The sequence below is a fragment of the Ranitomeya variabilis genome, chromosome 4 (genome assembly GCF_051348905.1).
Source record: "Ranitomeya variabilis isolate aRanVar5 chromosome 4, aRanVar5.hap1, whole genome shotgun sequence".
NCBI lineage: Eukaryota > Metazoa > Chordata > Amphibia > Anura > Dendrobatidae > Ranitomeya > Ranitomeya variabilis.
This window is the reverse complement of record NC_135235.1, coordinates 532544995-532567469: the sequence shown is the minus strand read 5'-3', so window position 1 is coordinate 532567469 and position 22475 is coordinate 532544995. Positions and strand designations below refer to the sequence as shown.

General features: G+C 46.4%; 1 protein-coding gene across 1 annotated transcript in view; it reads right to left on the bottom strand.

Moving 5' to 3' along the window:
- RAPGEFL1 (Rap guanine nucleotide exchange factor like 1) overlaps positions 1-22475 on the bottom strand; it is an 80823-nt gene that overhangs the window by 40399 nt on the left and 17949 nt on the right. The window contains exons 2-4 of the mRNA XM_077252385.1: positions 5384-5462; positions 1589-1739; positions 486-583 (exon numbers count right to left, since the gene is read on the bottom strand). Coding sequence (XP_077108500.1) covers positions 486-583; positions 1589-1739; positions 5384-5462 — 328 coding nt within the window. The remainder of the gene's footprint in view (positions 1-485; positions 584-1588; positions 1740-5383; positions 5463-22475) is intronic.

Sequence of the window (22475 nt, the reverse complement as noted above, 5' to 3'; positions counted from 1 at the left end):
CTTTCTAGTCCTTTTCCTGTTTCTCCTCCCTTTCTCATCGCTCCCCAATCTGGTCCTATCTCCAGGACCCCTTGACAACACTGTAGCCTCACTTGAAGCATCATCATGCTCAGACCTCCAATATACTGCTTTTATTTTTGGTTCTTTGATGTCCTGTGCATTTTGGAGAGTATTAATACTTTTGTACACTGACATTATATTACCACATGGTAATTTATTGCTAGTGACTGAGATCTGTGCATCCTCCAAAGGAGGACTACAAACTATCGCTAGCTCCTATCTGCCATTAAACCCACTAACATAAACCGTATGTGTGAACATGGCCTACATAGGAGTTCTCTACGGTAAAATATTGTGATGGTACAAATGACTATTTAGTCAAATACAATAGGTAATGGAGGAGGAAAGTCAGAATTTGGCTTCATGTATTATCAATGTGAGGACATCACTGATTATAAAACAAAAATAAGAGTGATTTATTCTACCTGAGTTCAGCTGTCTCCACCAATCGATGCAGCCTGATGACATTGCCCTCGAGCTGAGGAATGTTTGGAGCATCCCGCATCACCAGGACATAGAAATCCTGCAAGGAATCAAAGCATTATTGAGGAGGAAAATGTTTCTCAAATGTATAGTTCTTCATCCATTCTTCTCCTTGACCTATAATCCCATGTGAGCCTTTGGCCTGTGATCCCATGTGTATATGTATGTATTTATCAGGTGCATTTGACCATGAGACTTCAATTACACAAATGATTGACCCTTTAACCCAGTTCTGTCAAACTGATGTCTTGTCTCGCTTGCCTCCCGCCTGCCACTTAGAACAGTCTGAATTCCATACAGACCCCATTGTTCTGAACTGATCAGTTTCCCCTTTACAACATGCAGGCATTATTTTCCAATCTGGCCTCTAAAATTATGATTTGTGAAGGTTGTATGGAAGACCTGGGAAACATGGGTAATGTTTCTACAAATGTTATTGAGTTATCGAGAGTTTCAGAAACTGTATCACAGCCAGACAAACTGTTTTCTAACTCTCAAGTTACGGAAACAGCGTTCTTCATCATGATGTGCTGTTTCCGTGACCCTCAATAATTTATATGAGAGTTAAAGAACCAACACCGTTCAGTTGCTTTCAGCTTATTCTGTATCTTCACCACCAGTGGTTGGAGGTGGACCAAGCTATTCTGCCTCAGCCATGAAATGCTTTAAAGGGGTTTACTCATCTTGGTAAATGGATAACATTGCAAAATATTTGTAAAACAAGGAACTTTTTAATTTGCCCCTCGTTAAAAATAATACAAATTCAAGTTGGATTATTTTCTAGGCAAAGAGGGAGCACTGCTCTGAGGGTGGCCAAAACTGTTCTCTGCTTGCAGCATGTGTGAGTACACCAGTGGCATAGCCAACCTGTCAATGAGGAGCACACCGCCCCTTGGCAGGCAGGAAGCCAGAAGGCAAGGGAGCAATGCGCTCCTGAGGATTGAAGATGAGAAAACCCCTTTAAACACAGCAAAGCAAGTACAACGCTGACTGTGGCTATATATTTGTATCCTTTTGTCCTGGTCCCCATGGCGTCTTCTCTAACCTTGATAAGCTGAAAGGTCTTCTCCTCTTCTTGTAGAGAATCCTTGTACGTGTCCAGCAGATGAAGAACAGCACAGAGCACAGCTTGCTTCTTTTGTACAGCATCACTTCCTTCCCATGTCGGTGAGCTATGTCGACTACAGCCGCAGAAAGTTTTTATATTAAGGAAAATGTCAATAAAAATATAGACCCATTCCAAATTATGTGACATGATGAAACAATACTTTTTTTTGCTTTTTTTCCTGCTTCTTTATACTGTTTTAACGGATGTATTGTGTTTGACCAAACGAATAGACAATTTCTTCCGAATGACATGTAATTAGATGCTATTGAGTACACACGCTCAGCAGAGCCCAGTGTGCATGTGTACGGGGTCAGAAGGAATAGATGTGGGTCGAAAGAGCCTTTGGCAGACAGCTTTCTGCAATATGTGGACCAATATAAAATCTTTGTTCCCAGAAGTGCCAACAATTGTCAAAAGATAAAGCATTTGATACAGCTGACAAAATAGCACCATTTATGTCCATGATCCGTGCCTAGTATCCTATTTAAATTGAAAAAAGTAAAGCGGTCTGGATGGAGCGCTGACGACAGAGGCCACCGAAGCACAGGTTAGGGATTTAAAATCTTTAATCACAACGCGTTTCAACAGCCAATCACTGTCTTCTTCAGGTGACAATGAATAAAAAGGTTACAAAAAAAAGTAGCATCCTATTTAAATGATTAAGACTAAAGGTACCGTCACATTAAGCGACGCTGCAGCGATAGCGACAGCGATGCCGATCGCTGCAGCGTCGCTGTTTGGTCGCTGGAGAGCTGTCACACAGACCGCTCTCCAGCGACCAACGATGCCGAGGTCCCCGGGTAACCAGGGTAAGCATCGGGTTGCTAAGCGCAGGGCCGCGCTTAGTAACCCGATGTTTACCCTGGTTACCAGCGTAAAAGTTAAAAAAACAAACAGCACATACTCACCAGCGCGTCCCCCAGCCTCTGCTTCCTGACACTGACTGAGCTCCGGCCCTAACAGCACAGCGGTGACGTCACCGCTGTGCTTTCACTTTCAGTTTAGGGCCGGCGCTCAGTCAGTGTCAGGAAGCAGAGGCTGGGGGACGCGCTGGTGAGTATGTGCTGTTTGTTTTTTTAACTTTTACGCTGGTAACCAGGGTAAACATCGGGTTACTAAGCGCGGCCCTGCGCTTAGCAACCCGATGCTTACCCTGGTTACCAGTGTAAAATATCGCTGGTATCCTTGCTTTTGCTGTCAAACACGGCGATACACGGCGACCTAGCGACCAAATAAAGTGCAGACCTTCTAGCAGCGACCAGCAATTTCACAGCGGGATCCAGATCGCTGCTGCGTGTCAAATACAGCGATATCGCTATCCAGGTCGCTGCAACGTCACGGATCGCTGGCGATATCGCCTAGTGTGACGGTACCTTAAACTAGTACCAGTCACACCCAATAAACAAGAGGGACGCTGTTTCTGGGAAAGAAAAAGTAGACTATTGTTTTTCCCTATAATGGACAACTATTCCTTAAAGAAAGATAATAAGGCAATTTTGTGGATCCTGGCAGCAAATGTTAAGACTCACTAATATAGGTTCATAGCTTCAGTAAAAGTTTCATGACTACCGATAAAACTGAATCTTCCCTATGATTGTCTCTATGCTAATCCTATAAGGCTGTAAGATTGGAATAACCTTTTAAAGAGGACCTGTCACCAGGTCAAACGTGGCTAATTTTTACTCTTGTTTTATTCCAGTTGCTCCCCCAAGCATTCATCTTTTTTCTTTTTTATAATCTGCTATATGGTTCCAGACATATGGGCCTTTATATTTAATGCGATTTTTTTGGTATCTACAAGGGGCACTGCCCACAGGATTCTCTGGGGGGTGGGTGTTTTTAGGCTGGTGTGCATTATTACTACATAAGCCACACCCCCTTGTTAAAGATCATAAAATTAGCTCAAAATAAAAAGACCCATATCTCTAGAACAAAAAGACAAAACAGATTATTCAGCGGAGCAGTGGGATTAAAATAAGAGCAAACAGTGGACACTTTTGACTTATTCATAAGCCTTCTGTAAAACATTGCATATTCTAGGTCTGAGGAAAATCATACAATTACCTCAGTGTGAACTATGATGGCAACCATATTGGTTATCGCCAAGCTTTCCCAAAAATATGAGAGCATATTTCTAAAATGAGGACATTTCAATTCTCTTAAAGAGGTTGTCCACTACTTTGTTATTGGTTGTCTATCCTTAGGATAGGTTGTCAATGTCTGATTGGTTAGGGGTTCCGACACCAGACACCAGCACCGAACAGCTGATCTCGGTGCCAGCTGGAACTGACCAGTTATGGAGCTGCACAGCTCTATCTACTGTATAGTGGCTGTGGCCGGGTAGTGCACATCCGACCCATATTCAAATCAGTAGGTGGCAGTACATGGCCGTGGCCACTATACAGTAGAGGGAGCTGTGCGTTGCAGTTCCTAAAGTGGTCATTTCCGGACTCCAACAACACCGAGAACAGCTGACCGGAGGGGAGGTGTCGGTCTGTAGCACCCTCACCAATTGGACATTGATAACCACTATACAGTAGAGGGAGCTGAGCGTTGCAGGTCCTTAAGTGGTCAGTTCTGGACACCAACAACACCGAGAACAGCTGATCGGCAGGGAGGTATCGGTCTGTCGCACCCCCACCAATTGGACATTGATAACCACTATACAGTAGAGGGAGCTGTGCGTTGCAGGTCCGTAAGTGGTCAGTTCTGGACACCAACAACACCGAGAACAGCTGATCGGCAGGGAGGTGTCGGTCTGTCGCACCCTCACCAATCGGACATTGATAACCACTATACAGTAGAGGGAGCTGAGCGTTGCAGGTCCTTAAGTGGTCAGTTCTGGACACCAACAACACTGAGAACAGCTGATCGGCGGGGAGGTGTCGGTCTGTCGCACCCCCACCAATTGGACATTGATAACCACTATACAGTAGAGGGAGCTGTGCGTTGCAGGTCCGTAAGTGGTCAGTTCTGGACACCAACAACACCGAGAACAGCTGATCGGCGGGGAGGTGTCGGTCTGTCGCACCCTCACCAATCGGACATTGATAACCACTATACAGTAGAGGGAGCTGAGCATTGCAGGTCCCAAAGTGGTCAGTTCTGGACTCCAACAAAACCGAGAACAGCTGATCGGCGGGGAGGTGTCGGTCTGTCGCACCCTCACCAATCGGACATTGATAACCACTATACAGTAGAGGGAGCTGAGCGTTGCAGGTCCTTAAGTGGTCAGTTCTGGACACCAACAACACTGAGAACAGCTGATCGGCGGGGAGGTGTCGGTCTGTCGCACCCCCACCAATTGGACATTGATAACCACTATACAGTAGAGGGAGCTGTGCGTTGCAGGTCCGTAAGTGGTCAGTTCTGGTCACCAACAACACTGAGAACAGTTGATTGGCGATTGTGTCAGTCTGTTGCACCCCCACCAATTGGACATTGATAACCTATCCTAAGGGTAGGCAACCAATGCAAAAGCAGTCTCTTTTAATTTACAGGTGATTTTTCAAGGGCAAATTGTAAATGTAGAAAATGTAAACATCCATCCAAGATACCCAACATTCTTCATTTATCAGTTCTTTAGCAACCTGGAAATAAAAAATGCTGTGCATCATACTACATCTGACCTGGTATATGTATAGTTTATGAGCACATGGGCATAATACACCAAAGTATACATTAGTTCCCAACATATACACATTGATAGAGAGAAAAACACTGGAAGGATATTACTGTTGTAACTGGACCAGGAGCTCTTCTGTCGGTATAAATAGGGTGTGGGTCAGTATAAAATCATCCAATGCTAATTCTGATGGAAGAGAAAAGAAGGATTACATGAACTAGTATCAATGTAGCTCCCACATGCAGCCTCACAACACTTATTTGGCAATGTCCTTATATCCTAATCTATACCAATGTCTGATCATCAGTTACGAAACACAAATATGTACCTGTAGTGTGTGCCCTGGCATGTCATAGTCGGTAACATTCGGCACACCTAGTGATAGCATGTAGAGAAACGTGCTACCTGAGCCCTCATTATAGAGACTATACTGTGCACATAAACATCAGCAGAGCAAGATTACCTACAGTATACTCTACATCACAAAGCAGCAGCTGTGTGATCCTGTTCCAATAATCTAGTCAGGAGATCACTGTACATTATTTACAGTATATACCCAGCAGTGTGTGATCCTGTCCTGGTAATCTACAGTCAGGGGATCACGGTACATCATATATATACTGCAACCCCCGCCCTACTGTCTCCCTCCTCATAATCTTGTAGAATATAAGCCCGCAAGGGCAGGGTCCTCTTCCCTCTTTACCAGTCTATCATTGTTAGTTTGTTTACTGTAAGTGATATTTGTATTTTGATGTAACCCCTTCTCATGTACAGCACCATGGAATTAATGGTGCTATATAAATAAATAATAATAATAATAAAATATATATATATATATATATATATATATATATATATATACTATATATTGTAAGATTGCTCTTACTGAGTGTATTGGGGGACACTCGCTTGGCACGGGATTCAAGTACTTAGGCACAGGTTTTCACTTTAACAGTCCATGTGGTTTATTATGGAGTCATAAGCCACAGAAATATGTACAAGCAATCAGTCTTTACATCAACTCTTCACATCATAGTATACGGCTATGAAAACGCGGTCACTAAACACGCTGAACCTCTGTGTCCAGTAATCGTGGGTGACCGCACGCCATACAGTTCATTAATTCTCCATGGGGCACAACAGGCACCAACATACGATATTACGGTTGCAGTCTCTAATCATGCTGGATCTTACTCTGTCCAGTTGCCATGGGTGACTGCACGGTTCCCCATACGCTGGGTTACCTTCTAGGAGCTCCTGCTCCACATGCTGACTCCTGTCAGTACTCTCTCTCACAGGGAAGCTGCCAAACTGGGATCACCGTCCCGGGCAATGCCTTGCTCACCAGGCCACCTGACAGTCCAGATCCTCAGACGGGCTGTAGCTTCCCCAAACGCAGTGCCATCACGGACTCTGCACACGCGTCCTCTCTGTGCGCTATTCAGGACGTCCATCCCCATCTGGGACCGTCCAACACACAGGCCCCCAGGTCCAAGGCTTCCCCCATGTGTTCTTCAGGGATCTAGTCCTACTCCCAGGACCTACCAACACAGAGGCCCTCCAGGACCTGGCACACAGGCTACTCAGGACCATCCATCTCACTCCATCATGTGACCCACATGGTCACATTATATCCTTGCAGCCACTCCCCTAGGTGGGAGGTGTGTGTGGCTATTTCAACCTTTACAACTACAGATATGCCTCCATGCATATCCTAAGGAGCACATGCAGCGCCCCCTATATATATATATATATATATATATATATATATATATATATATATATATATATATATATATATATATATATATACATACACACACACACAGCTCTGGCAAAAATTAGGAGACCACTGCAAAATGCTCAGTTTGTCTGATTTTTCTCTTCATAGGTATATTTCTCAGTAAAATGTAAATTGTTCTTTTATTCTGTAAACTTCTGACAAAATGTCTCCGAATTTCCAAGCAATAAATTTTCTATTTTTTTCCAAAAAGGAGAGATGGTCAAAATAAAAAAAAATAACCCAGGACTTTAAGACATCAAATAATGCAAAGAAAACAAGTTCATAATCATTTAGAAACAACAATACTAATGTTTTAACTCAGGAAGAGTTCAGAAATCAATATTTTGTGGAATAACCATGATTTTTAATCACAGCTTTCATGCTTCTTGGCATGCTTTCCTCCAGTCTTTCACACTGCTTCTGGCGCAAAAACATAAGCAGTTCTTCTTTGTTTGATGGCTTATGACTATCCATCATCCTCTTGACCACATTCCAGAGGTTTGCAATGGGGTTCAGGTCTGGAGATTGGGCTGGCCATGACAGGGTTTTGATGTGGTGGTCTCTACATTTTTGCCAGAGCTGTGTATATAATATACAGTGTATATATGTATATATATATATATATATACATATATATATATATATATATATATATATATATATATATATATATATATATATATATATATATATTGGAATCTTCTAGCATACTGTCTGGTGCAACTCCACCAATAGCAGAGACTGAACAATACTGGGGGAACATATGGGAGGAGGATAAAACACACAACACCAGTGCAATATGGCTGCAAGATCTGAGAATGAACGCAACCACCTAGAGCGAGAACCGGTCACCATTACAGAAGCAGACATCCAACAGCGGGTCAAGAACATGAAGAGCTGGACAGCACCTGGCTCAGACATGATCCACACCTACTGGCTAAAGAAATTAACGGCGGTACATGAACACATGGCAAAGCAGATGAACCAACTGCTAGAAGCAGGCCAACACCCAACTTTGCTAACACAAGGAAGAACAGTGCTGATCATGAAGGATCATCATAAAGGAACAGTTCCATCCAACTACTGACCAATAACCTGCCTTACAACAACATGGAAACTCCTGTCAGGCATCATAGCCACCAAGCTGCAGAAGCATATGAATCAGTACATGAATCCAGCTCAGAAAGGCATTGGGACCAACACCAGAGGCTCTAAGCACCAGCTCTTAGTAGATAGAGCAGTCGCTCAAGACTCAAGATCCTGACAGAACAATCTCAGCACAGCCTGAAGTGACTACAGGAAAGCCTGGGATCTATGAATACTTGGCTCTCTACAATGTCAACAGGAAATTAAGAACTTTCCTCCTAAACTCATTGGGCTATGGAGAATAACATTGGAAGTCAACTCAAGACAACTAGCACAAGTGACCATCAAATGTGGCATATACCAAGGTGATGCACTGTCCTCATTGCTGTTCTGCATAGGCTTGAACCCCCTCAGTCAGATAATTACAGAGTCTGGCTATGGATACAAGTTCAAGAGTGGAAGCACCATCAGCCACCTCCTCTACATGGATGATATCAAGCTGTATGCAAAAAACAAACCAGACATCAATTCACTGATCCACCTGATAAGGATCTACAGCGAAGACATCGGGATGTCCTTCGGACTGGAGAAGTGCAGCCGGTTAGTAATAAAGAGAAGCAAGGTAGTCAAGACTGATGGAGTGGAATTACCAGCAGGGCACATAGCAGATGTACAGACATGCTACAAGTACCTCGGCATCCCACAGGTATACGGTAACCATGATGAGGAGGCAAGGAAAGCAGCAACAGTCAAATACCATCAAAGGGTAAGACTGAAGAGCCAGCTCAATGGGAAGAATAAAATCCGCACCATCAATACATATGTCCTGCCAGTTATCAGATACCCTGCTGACATAGTGTGCAGGCCAAAAGAAGAGATGGAAGCTGCAGGTGTGAAGACACGAAAGCTCTTCACAATGTATAGAGGTCTCCACCCTAAGTCTTAACACCCAAAGATTGTATACCAACAGAAAGGAAGGTGGTTGAGGCTTGATAAGCATCAAAGCAACCATCGCGGATGAAACAAGGAGTATCCAGGAATACATCAGGAAAATTTCACTAAAAGAGGAGATGCTGAGAGAAAGCCTAAGGCAGCAACAACATCAGATCTGGAAGGAAGAACAGGAACATGAAGCACAATGGCAAGACAAGCCGCTGCATGGGATGTACCATCGACAGATAATGGAGGTGGCTGACATGAAGAAATCCTACCAATGGCTGGAGAAAGCTGGACTCCGAGAGAGTACAGAGGCACTAATCATAGCGGCACAAGAGCAAGCACTAAGTACCAAATCCATAGAAGCAGGAATATACCACACAAGACAAGACCCAAGGTGCAGACTATGCAAAGAAATGTCAGAAACAGTCCAACACATAGTGGCAGGATGCAAAATGCAAGCAGGAACAGCGTATACCGAACGCCACAACCAAGTAGCAGGAATTGTATACAGGAACATCTGCACAGCATATGAACTAAATCCCCGTAAGTCCAAGTGGAAGACTCCAGAAAAAGTGGAGGAGAATGAAAGGGGAAAAATCCTGTGGGACTTCAAGATCCAAACGGATAAGCAGGTGTTCGCTCACCAACCAGACATTGTGATACTAGACAAGGATCAGAAGACAGCAATGACAATAGATGTGGCAGTGTCAAGTGACAGCAACATCAGAAAGAAGGAATATAAGAAGCTGGAGAAATACCAGGCCCTCAAAGGAGAACCAGAGAAGATGTGAAAGGTGAAGGCAACAGTGATTCCAGTGGTGATAGGAGCGCTTGGTGCAGTGACCCCTAAGTTGGAAAAATGGCTACAACAGATCCCAGGAGCAACATCTGAGCTCTCTGTCCAGAAAAGTGCAATGCTGGGAACAGCTAAGATCCTGTGCAGAACTCTCATACTCCCAGGCCTCTGGTAGAGGACCCGAGAATGAGAAAGGACAAAAAAACACCCCCATTGGGGGGTGAGAAGGAAGTATATATATATATATATATATATATATATATATATATATATATATACACAATCATAGCTGAATGTGTTGGCGCCCTTGAAACTGTTCCTAATAATGGAGTATTTCTCGCAGACAATTATTACAATTACACAAGTTTTGTCATACCCATGTTTATCTCATTTATGCGTATTGAAAAAACACACACACAAAAAAGCAAATTTGACAGAATTTCACACAAAACTCCAGAAATGGGGAACACAAAATTGTTGGCACCTTTCCAAAATTGTGCATAAACCACTTTGTTTCAAGCTAGTGATGCTTGTTCAAACTCACCTGTGGCAAGTAACAGGTGTGGGCAATATGAAAATCACACCTGAAACCAGATAAAAGTGAGAAGTTGACTGAATCTTTGCAATGTGTTTCTGTGTGTGCCATGCTAAGCATGGAGAACAGAAAGAGTTGAAGAGAACTGTCTGAGAACTTGAGAACCAAAATTGTTGAACAATATCAACAATCTCAAGGTTACAAGTCCATTTCCAGAGATCTTAATGTTCCTTTGTCCACAGAGTGCAACATAATCAAGATGTTTACAAACCATGGACTTGTAGCTAATCTCCCTAGATGTGGACAGCAGAGAAAAATTGATGAAAGCTGGCAACGCAGGATATTCCGGAAGATGGATAAGCAACCACAATCGAGTTCCAAAGAAATTCAAGCTGGCCTGCAGGCTCAGGGAGCATCAGTACCAGATGCATCATGTATCAAACTATCGGTCGACATTTGAATTAAATGAAACACTATGGCAGGAGGACCCCACTGCTGACTCAGACACATAAAAATGCTAGACTGCAGTTTGCTAAAAGGTACGCAAGTAAGCCAAAATCCTTCTGGAAAAGCATCTTCTGGAGAGCTGAGACCAAGATAAAGCTTTTTGGTAAAGAACATCATTCTACAGTTTACCAAAAATGGAATGAGACGTATAAAGAGAAAACACAGTACCTGCAGTCAAATATGGTGGAGGTTCACGGATGTTTTGGAGACGTTTTGCTGCCTCTGCCACTGGGTGCTGTGATTGTGTGCAAGGCATCATGAAATCAGAAGATTACCAAAGGATTTTTGGGCATAATGTAAGGCCCAGTGCCAGAATGCTGGGTTTGCGTCCTAGGTCATCTTAAAATTTCTGTAGGGAGAAGGCACCCTCTTAATAAGAGAGACCTGGAGAATTCTGCAAAAGAAGAGTGGTTCAAAAATCCAGCTGAGAGGTACGTATAAGAAGCTTGTTGATGGATATAGGAAGCGATTGATTGCAGTTATTTCTTTCAAAGGGTGTGCAACCTAATATTAAGTTGAGGGTTGTGAGGCAGTGACAGGTATTATATGCGAGGGTCGCTATATGTCCCCCAGCATGCGCATAGAAGCGTATTAAGGCTGCTGGAGTGCATTGCAGTCACAGATATAGCTGTGATTGCAGTGCAAAATAAAAGTAAGTTTGGTCTTGGGCAAGCTATTTGCCCAAGCCAGGTTTAAGAAAACCCGATGCAGCGCCCCAGAGTCCTGGTCATTGCAGTAATGTCGCTCTTCCACCAGGGGGAGTGATGTTACGTCTGATGGTACTAAAGGAGTTCACCTTGCCAGGTATAACAGTCACACACTACACTTTACACTCCAGTCCACCAGGGGGAGCAAAGCTTCTATCTACTAGGGCACTCCTCACACTCGGGTAAAACTGGTGGGTTGGATAGGAAGTTAGAGAGAAGCAGACTGGGCTTCGACCAGATAACATCGAGGGAGAAGCAGCCTGGGTTTGACCCAGAGAGGTCCTGTCAGGGGTGGGATCCTGACAGTGGCCTGCACATCATTGCGGCAGCATCCTAAGAAAGGACATGAAGCGAAGTATATTGTGGAGAGTGAGAACCGAAGTCACAGCACAAGGAGATAATACCGGGAGGAGTCCTGCCCCGAGATCGGCAGCCTTCTTCCAAGGCGCGTAGCCGGTGGCCGGAACACCGAGGGAGTACTGACTCTACGCATTACTCCAGACAACGGCAGGACAGTCAATTCCAAGTTGGCTGCCCAACCTAAATACCTAAGAAGACACGGAGGCAACTGTGGGAGAGGGGCGTCTCTAGGGTCCCTATAAATTAACTCCAGGCCTACCCCGTCATACGGGTTGTCCTATCCATATCATCTGGGGGACAGAGAGAGAGAACATCAGAAACATCTACAAAAGGTTGTGAGGACTTTCCCGTGGTGCTCAGCAGGGAGGTACTACAACACACAGGCGCTAGTAGGAAGGCTACTGATTTCCTCCTGGCTAAGGGAACTCTGGATGTGCCTTCGGACTGGCCGGACTCAGCCAGCCCTGTGAGCGGTACTCTGGACTGCGGACGCTGAAGTCTTCAGTAAAAGGTAAAGGGACTGCAACCTTTGTGTCCTCGTTATTCATTGCGCCTTACAACATCCACCATCATCACCTACACATCTGGGAAGCCCTGGGGACATACTTCACCTGTTGGAAGGTATACCATCTAGCTGCCATTCCATCACCGCAGTGGACCCCTAGGCAGCGTCGGTCGCCCTGACTGAATACCACAGGTGGCGTCAGGAACACCAGACAAACTTCACCTTTACTTGGACGCCCCTCAGAAGGGCCATGGACCGGGTCGGGCCACCGTGACATCCCCAGAACCGAGACAGAGGGACCCGGTGCCAAGTGCCCCATTGCCCTGTGCATGGGGGCGATCCACCGGCATGGGCTTTTATTCTTGGAGCAAACTTGTAGATAGTAGTGGGTCAGTTCGCTCCCTCCAGGCCAGGTCTTACAAGTGGCCCATGGCCACAGATTCCATTTAAAAACCCTGCAGCAAAGGGTTGGGTGGGTCGGTGTTGGTTTGCAAACTGCAGAGCAGGTAGCTCTGCAAGTCTCAGCCTGGGTGAAGTAACACAGAGCCAAGCTAAACCAAAAGGCCTGGCACCACTCAGTGTGACACGGTGGTGCAGTCACCCATGGCAACTGATCTCGTATACGAACTGTCTTGATTCCTGGCTGCGATCCGGAGGATACTATTTGTTTTCCGTTTGTGAGTACATTGGACATTAAAGACTTTTTGTTTTGAACTTTCCTGTGGTCACTGCCTGTCTGTCACACTGCACCAATCCCGCTGCACTACATATGGTTGGAGAATGCAGGCAGTGTGAACTGAGGCATACCCCAAAATGTGCTGCATGTCTGTGATTAAGCCTGCAATGCTACAGCTTAGGCCTGCTAACAAGATGGAGGAAATAGTCAGGCAGTTTGTCCTCACACAGCAGTGGTAACAGGAGCAGCAGCAGCTGCAGATTCAGTGGCAGAAGCAGGAGCTGCAGCAACACCATAATGAGCAACAGCGGCGGATAAATAACCTGTTGATGCAGCAGATTGCGGCTCTGTGAGAGACATCCTCACCAGACACCATGTTCCATTTGGAGGTCTGGTACAAATTCCGGTCAGGGCTGAGGAAGATGAGTCCTGAGGACGATTTGGAGGCTTTCCTCACCGTGTTCGAGGCACAGCAGAGTCCAGTGGGCTGAAGTAGTGGCCCCTGTTATGACCCCAATGGCGAGGGTCTCAGAGGAACGTGGAAGTCTGCAGAATACAAAAATCCAGCTCATAGGGCAGTGGTAACTGGGTTGACCATATATCTACTCCTAACGCCAACACTAGAAGTAGCCGGGGATCATTCCTACGTTGATTCTAGATGACACGCGCCAGCCGGAGAATCTAGCTACCCCTAGTAGAGGAAAACAAAGACCTTTCTTGCCTCCAGAGAAGGGGACCCCAAAGCTGGATAGAAGCCCCCCACAAATAATGACGGTGAGGTAAGAGGAAATGACAAACACAGAAATGAACCAGGTTTAGCACAGAGAGGCCCGCTTACTGATAGCAGAATAAAGAAAGGTAACTTATATGGTCAACAAAAACCCTATCAAAATCCACACTGGAAATTCAAGAACCCCCGAACCGTCTAACGGTCCGGGGGGAGAACACCAGCCCCCTAGAGCTTCCAGCAAAGGTCAGGATATAGATTTGGAACAAGCTGGACAAAAATACAAAACCAAAACAAATAGCAAAAAGCAAAAGGCAGACTTAGCTGATATAACTGGAACCAGGATCAGTAGACAAGAGCACAGCAGACTAGCTCTGATAACTACGTTGCCAGGCATTGAACTGAAGGTCCAGGGAGCTTATATAGCAACACCCCTAACTAACGACCCAGGTGCGGATAAAAGGAATGACAGAAAAACCAGAGTCAAAAAACTAGTAACCACTAGAGGGAGCAAAAAGCAAATTCACAACAGTACCCCCCCCCTTAGTGAGGGGTCACCGAACCCTCACCACGACCACCAGGGCGATCAGGATGAGCGGCATGAAAGGCACGAACTAAATCGGCCGCATGAACATCAGAGGCGACCACCCAGGAATTATCCTCCTGACCATAGCCCTTCCACTTGACCAGGTACTGAAGCCTCCGCCTGGAGAGGCGAGAATCCAAGATCTTCTCCACCACGTACTCCAACTCGCCCTCAACCAACACCGGAGCAGGAGGCTCAGCAGAAGGAACTACAGGCACAATGTACCGCCGCAACAAGGACCTATGAAATACATTGTGAATAGCAAACGACACAGGAAGATCCAGACGAAAAGATACAGGATTAAGGATTTCCAATATCTTGTAAGGCCCAATAAAACGAGGTTTAAATTTGGGAGAGGAGACCTTCATAGGAACAAAGCGGGAAGAAAGCCACACCAAATCCCCAACGCGTAGTCGGGGACCCACACCGCGGCGGCGGTTGGCAAAGCGCTGAGCCTTCTCCTGTGACAACTTCAAGTTGTCCACCACATGATTCCAGATCTGCTGCAACCTATCCACCACAGAATCCACCCCAGGACAGTCAGAAGGCTCCACATGACCCGAAGAAAAGCGAGGATGGAAACCAGAGTTGCAGAAAAAAGGCGAAACCAAGGTGGCGGAACTAGCCCGATTATTAAGGGCAAACTCAGCCAACGGCAAGAATGTCACCCAATCGTCCTGATCAGCAGAGACAAAACACCTCAAATAAGCCTCCAAAGTCTGATTGGTTCGCTCCGTCTGTCCATTAGTCTGAGGATGGAAAGCAGACGAAAACGACAAATCAATGCCCATCCTACTACAAAAGGATCACCAGAACCTGGAAACGAACTGGGATCCTCTGTCTGACACAATATTCTCAGGGATGCCGTGCAAACGAACCACGTTCTGGAAAAACACAGGAACCAGATCGGAAGAGGAAGGCAGCTTAGGCAAAGGAACCAAATGGACCATCTTGGAGAAGCGATCACATATCACCCAGATAACGGACATGCCCTGAGATAGCGGAAGATCAGAAATGAAATCCATGGAGATATGTGTCCAAGGTCTCTTCGGGACAGGCAAGGGCAAGAGCAAACCGCTGGCACGAGAACAGCAAGGCTTAGCTCGAGCACAAGTCCCACAGGACTGCACAAATGACCGCACATCCCTTGACAAGGAAGGCCACCAAAAGGACCTGGCCACCAGATCTCTGGTGCCAAAAATTCCCGGGTGACCTGCCAACACCGAGGAATGAACCTCGGAAATGACTCTGCTGGTCCACTTATCCGGGACAAACAGTCTGTCAGGTGGACAAGACTCAGGCCTATCAGCCTGAAATCTCTGCAACACACGTCGCAGATCCGGAGAAATAGCTGACAAGATAACTCCATCTTTAAGAATACCAACAGGATCAGCAACTCCAGGAGCATCAGGCACAAAGCTCCTAGAAAGAGCATCGGCCTTCACATTCTTTGAACCTGGTAAATACGAGACAACAAAATCAAAGCGGGAGAAAAACAATGACCAGCGGGCCTGTCTCGGATTAAGGCGTTTAGCAGACTCGAGATACATCAGATTTTTGTGATCAGTCAAGACCACCACACGATGCTTAGCACCCTCGAGCCAATGACGCCACTCCTCAAATGCCCATTTCATGGCCAACAACTCCCGATTGCCCACATCATAATTTCGCTCGGCAGGCGAAAACTTCCTAGAGAAAAAGGCACAAGGTTTCATAACAGAGCAACCAGGGCCTCTCTGCGACAAAACGGCCCCTGCCCCAATCTCCGAAGCATCCACCTCAACCTGAAAGGGAAGTGAGACGTCAGGCTGGCACAAAACAGGCGCCGAAGTAAACCGGCGTTTCAACTCCTGGAAAGCCTCCACGGCAGCAGGAGCCCAGTTAGCTACATCGGAGCCCTTCTTGGTCATATCCGTCAAAGGTTTCACAATGCTAGAAAAATTAGCGATAAAACGACGGTAGAAGTTAGCGAAGCCCAAGAACTTCTGAAGACTCTTAACTGACGAGGGCTGAGTCCAATCAAGAATAGCTCGGACCTTGACTGGGTCCATCTCCACAGCAGAAGGGGAAAAAATGAACCCCAAAAAGGGAACCTTCTGTACACCAAAGAGACACTTTGAGCCCTTGACAAACAAAGAATTTTCACGCAAAATTTTAAAGACCAACCTGACCTGCTCCACATGCGAATCCCAATTATCAGAAAAAAACAAAATATCATCCAGATAAACAATCAAAAATTTATCCAGATACTTCCGGAAAATGTCATGCATAAAGGACTGAAAAACTGAAGGCGCATTGGAGAGCCCAAAAGGCATCACCAAGTACTCAAAATGACCTTCGGGCGTATTGAATGCGGTTTTCCATTCATCACCTTGCTTAATGCGCACAAGGTTGTACGCACCACGAAGGTCTATCTTGGTGAACCACTTGGCACCCTTAATCCGGGCAAACAAGTCAGACAACAGCGGTAAAGGATACTGAAATTTGACAGTGATCTTATTTAAAAGCCGATAATCAATACAAGGTCTCAAAGATCCGTCCTTTTTTGCCACAAAAAAGAATCCCGCACTAAGAGGGGAAGAAGACGGACGAATATGTCCTTTTTCCAGAGACTCCTTGATATATGAACGCATAGCGGTATGTTCAGGTACCGACAGATTAAACAGTCTTCCCTTAGGAAATTTACTGCCTGGGATCAAATCTATAGCACAGTCACAGTCCCTAGGAGGAGGCAGTGCACTGGACTCAGACTCACTGAAGACATCCTGATAATCAGACAAATACTCCGGAACTTCCGACGGCGTAGAAGAAGCAATAGACACAGGCAGGGAATCCTCATGAATACCACGACAGCCCCAACTTGAGACTGACATAGCCTTCCAGTCCAGGACTGGATTATGGGTCTGTAACCATGGCAGCCCTAAAACGACCAAATCATGCATTTTATGTAAAACCAGGAAACGTATCACCTCGCGGTGTTCAGGAGTCATGCACATGGTAACCTGAGTCCAATACTGCGGTTTATTTGCTGCCAATGGTGTAGCATCAATACCCCTAAGAGGAATAGGATTTTCTAATGGTTCAAGAGTAAATCCACAGCGCTTAGCAAATGAGAGATCCATGAGACTCAGGGCAGCACCTGAATCTACAAACGCCATGACAGGATAAGATGACAGTGAGCAAATCAAAGTTACAGACAGAATAAATTTAGGTTGCAAATTACCAACGGTGACAGGACTAACAACCTTAGCTATACGTTTAGAGCATGCTGAGATAACATGTGTAGAATCACCACAGTAGTAGCACAAGCCATTCCGGCGTCTATGAATTTTCCGCTCATTTCTAGTCAGGATTCTATCACATTGCATTAAATCAGGTGTCTGTTCAGACAACACCATGAGGGAATTTGCGGTTTTTCTATCACATTGCACCGAATTAGGTGTCTGTTCAGACAACACCATGAGGGAATTTGCGGTTTTGCGCTCCCGCAACCGCCGGTCAATTTGAATAGCCAGTGCCATAGTATCATTCAGACCTGTGGGAATGGGAAAACCCACCATAACATTCTTAATGGCTTCAGAAAGGCCATTTCTAAAATTAGCGGCCAGTGCACACTCGTTCCAATGTGTCAGCACGGACCATTTCCGAAATTTTTGGCAATACACTTCAGCCTCGTCCTGCCCCTGAGACATAGACAGCAAGGCCTTTTCTGCCTGAATCTCAAGATTGGGTTCCTCATAAAGTAAACCGAGCGCCAGAAAAAACGCATCAAGATCAGCCAATGCCGGATCTCCTGGCGCCAGCGAAAAAGCCCAATCCTGAGGGTCGCCCCGTAAGAACGAAATAACAATTTTTACTTGCTGAGCAGAATCTCCTGATGAACAGGGTCTCAGGGACAAAAACAATTTACAATTATTCACGAAATTCCTAAACTTAAACCTGTCTCCGGAAAACAGTTCAGGAATCGGTATTTTAGGTTCTGACCTAGGATTTCTGATAACATAGTCTTGTATGCCCTGCACACGAGTAGCCAGCTGGTCCACACTTGTAATCAAGGTCTGGACATTCATGTCTGCAGCAAGCATAGCCACTCTGAGGTAAAGGGGAAGGAGAAAAAAAAAAAAAAAAAAAAAAACTCAGAATCTTCTTTCTTATAATCCCTCTTCTGCAATGCATTAAACATTTAATACTGGCCTGGCAAACTGTTGTGACCCCAATGGCGAGGGTCTCAGAGGAACGTGGAAGTCTGCAGAATACAAAAATCCAGCTCATAGGGCAGTGGTAACTGGGTTGACCATATATCTACTCCTAACGCCAACACTAGAAGTAGCCGGGGATCATTCCTACGTTGATTCTAGATGACACGCGCCAGCCGGAGAATCTAGCTACCCCTAGTAGAGGAAAACAAAGACCTTTCTTGCCTCCAGAGAAGGGGACCCCAAAGCTGGATAGAAGCCCCCCACAAATAATGACGGTGAGGTAAGAGGAAATGACAAACACAGAAATGAACCAGGTTTAGCACAGAGAGGCCCGCTTACTGATAGCAGAATAAAGAAAGGTAACTTATATGGTCAACAAAAACCCTATCAAAATCCACACTGGAAATTCAAGAACCCCCGAACCGTCTAACGGTCCGGGGGGAGAACACCAGCCCCCTAGAGCTTCCAGCAAAGGTCAGGATATAGATTAGGAACAAGCTGGACAAAAATACAAAACCAAAACAAATAGCAAAAAGCAAAAGGCAGACTTAGCTGATATAACTGGAACCAGGATCAGTAGACAAGAGCACAGCAGACTAGCTCTGATAACTACGTTGCCAGGCATTGAACTGAAGGTCCAGGGAGCTTATATAGCAACACCCCTAACTAACGACCCAGGTGCGGATAAAAGGAATGACAGAAAAACCAGAGTAAAAAAACTAGTAACCACTAGAGGGAGCAAAAAGCAAATTCACAACAGGCCCCCTTCCTGACGGGAGATGCCCAGAAGGCCTACCTGGACCGAAGTCAGAACGATGCACTGGACTATGAGAAGCTGAGAGGTGAGATCTTTGCCTGACTGGGGGTTAATACATATGTGCGGGCTCAGCGGGTGTACCTTCCTTTGCAGAGTCTGGTCCCGCCAGGTCTCAGGCATATGACTTGCTGCAGCTGGTAAAAAAATGGCTTCAGCCTGAGACCTTAACCCCTGTCCAGATGGTAGAGAGGGTGGTAGTCAACCAGCTGGTGAGGGCTTTGCCAGTAGCCATACAGCATTGGGTGGGACAAGGGGACCCGGGAACTCTGAACCAGGTGGTTGGACTGGTTGAGCGGTATACGGCCACTCAGGACTTTATACAGGACACTTCTCCACTTCGGCTGTCATGTCGGGCACCCCAGCCCAGGAGCCTGGGAAAAGTCCACGACCCTCTGTTGGGCCTAATCAGAACCGAGCATGTAGTGAGGGGGTACCCCGAAGTGAGGGCGACAAAGGTCCTGTGTCCCCTAAACTGGTCGTGATGCCGCTATTAGGTATTGGCGGTGCCAAGGGCCCGGACCTGTGGCTGCCAACTGTCCCCTGACGGCTGAACCTATGGACTGCGGGTTTATGCACAGAGTCTCTATGTATACCCAGCCAGTCTGCACTGCAACGACAGGCACTGCCAGCAGCGAACCCCAACTGTGCCAGGTACTCGTCAACGGGTACCAAATGGAGGCTCTCTTGGACTCGAAGAGCTTAGTGACTCTGGTCCATGGGTCACTTGTTGCCAGGGACAACTTCAAAGGACGGAATGTGGGAGTTGTGTGTGTACATGGGGAACTCCAATCGCGGAGGTTACTTTTTCCACACTATGTGGAGAAATAAAGTATGTGGTGGGAGTGGTGAAGACCCTGCCATATGGGACTGTGCTGGGAAGAGACTTGCCCCTGTTATGGTCCCTGTGGGAGACCAGGGTTAACCCTCCCAGGCTAAATGTTATTCCGGGTGCGGAATGCGAAGATCCCGAGTCAGGCATACCTGCCGTAGGGGTCGCCAACCTAGGGACAGAGTGTAACCCCAATAGGTCTCCCCTAGAGGTATTGGCAGGAGAGATCGAGGGGACCCCACCGATCCCCGAGCTGGAAGTGTCCCCTGGTACATTCGGGACAGCTCAGTTCCAGGATCCCACTCTGGCCCCGGCACAAGAAAGGGTGATAGTAATAAATGGAGTGGCTCAGCAACCGGGTCCATAGGCAGTTTTCCCCCGCATGGCAACCCACCAGGATTTGTTATACAAAGTGGATAAAATCCGGGATCAAGTGGTGGAACAACTGGTAGTGCCCCAATCCTAACCGCCAGGCGGTGCTCAAAATGCTTCACACCCACATCCTGGGAGGGTACTTGGGGGCCAAAAAGATGTAGGAACACATACTGCAGTATTTTATTGGGCCTGGGGTCTCAGCGGAGGTCCAGAGGTACTATGATAGGTGTTCGGAGTGCCAACTAACCTCACCCAGCACGAACTACCGGAGTCCATTGGTACCTCTGCCCATCATAAGGTACCTTTTGAGTGGATTGCAATGGATCTGGTAGGGCCGATAGTAAAATATACCTGGGGCCACCAACACATATTAGTGGTCGTAGACTACGCCACCCAGTACCTGAAGGCCATTCCGCTTCTGCACACCTTGGCTAAGCTTATAGGCCATGAGTTGTTTGCCATGTTCAGTCACCTTGGGCTACTGAAGGAGATCCTTACTGATCAGGGGACTCCTTTTATGTCCAAAGTGATTAAGTAACTGTGCAAGCTCCTCAAGATAAAGCAGTAGTGCATGTCGGTGTATCACCCCCCAGACCGATGGATTAGTTGGGCACTTCAACAAAACCCTCAAGACCATGCTCAAATTGGAGGGATTGGGACATGTTATTGCCCTATCTGATGTTCGCTATCAGCGAGGCTTCCATGGGTTTCTCTCCTTTTGACCTATTGTATGATGTTCGCTATCAGCGATGCTTCCACGGGTTTCTCTCCTTTTGAGCTATTGTATGGCACACATCCGAGGAGGTTGCTGGACGTAGCTAAGGAGATGTGGAAACAGGAGCCAACACCACATAGAGGTGTAATCGAGCATGTGGCAAGTATGCAGGACCGGATTGCGTCAATCAGGCCAGTAGTAAAGGAGCATCTGAGGCATGCCCAGGCCGTACAGACTCACACATATAATAAAAGGGCCACGGTCAGCTCCTTTAAGGAAGGGGATCAGGTGTTAGTGCTAGTGTCCACCGCGGAGAGTAAATTTATGGCCAAGTGGCAAGGTCCATATGAAGTACGGGAAAAAGTGGGGGAAGTGAACTACCAAGTTTACCAGCCTGGGAAGAGAAAACCCAAACAGTTATATCATGTGAACCTACTAAAAGCCTGGAGGGACCGGGAATGTTTGGTCACAGAGGCAACCCCGGTCGTACCAACAGGGAACCCTCTGTCACGGGTCAAGGTCGAAGCTGAGAGAGAGGTAAAAATAGGAGACACTCTGTCGAAATAGCATAGGTCCAGAAATTAGTGCAAGAGAATGCAGATCTATTCTCTGAACTACCCGGTTGTACCTCTGTCATCCAGCATGACATTGTCACCGAGCCTCACGTAAGGGTGCGAATGAAACCATATCATGTGCCTGAGGCCCGGAGAGAAGTCATCGTGAGTGAGGTAAGTCAAATGCTCAAGCTATTTGCCCAAGCCAGATTTAAGAAAACCCGGCATGGGCTTTAGGTTTTGGAGTGAACTAAAGGATGGTAGTGGGTCAGTTTGCTCCCTCAAAGCCAGGTATTACAAGTGGCCCATGGCCACAGATTCCATTTAAAAACCCTGCAGCAAAGGGTTGGGTGGGTCAGTGTTGGTTTGCAAACTGCAGAGCAGGTGGCTCTGCAAGGACTCAGCCTGAGTGAAGTAACATGGAGCCAAGCTAAGCCAAAAGGCCTGGCACCCCTCGGTGTGACACGGTGGTGTAGTCGTCCATGGCAACCGATCATGTATAC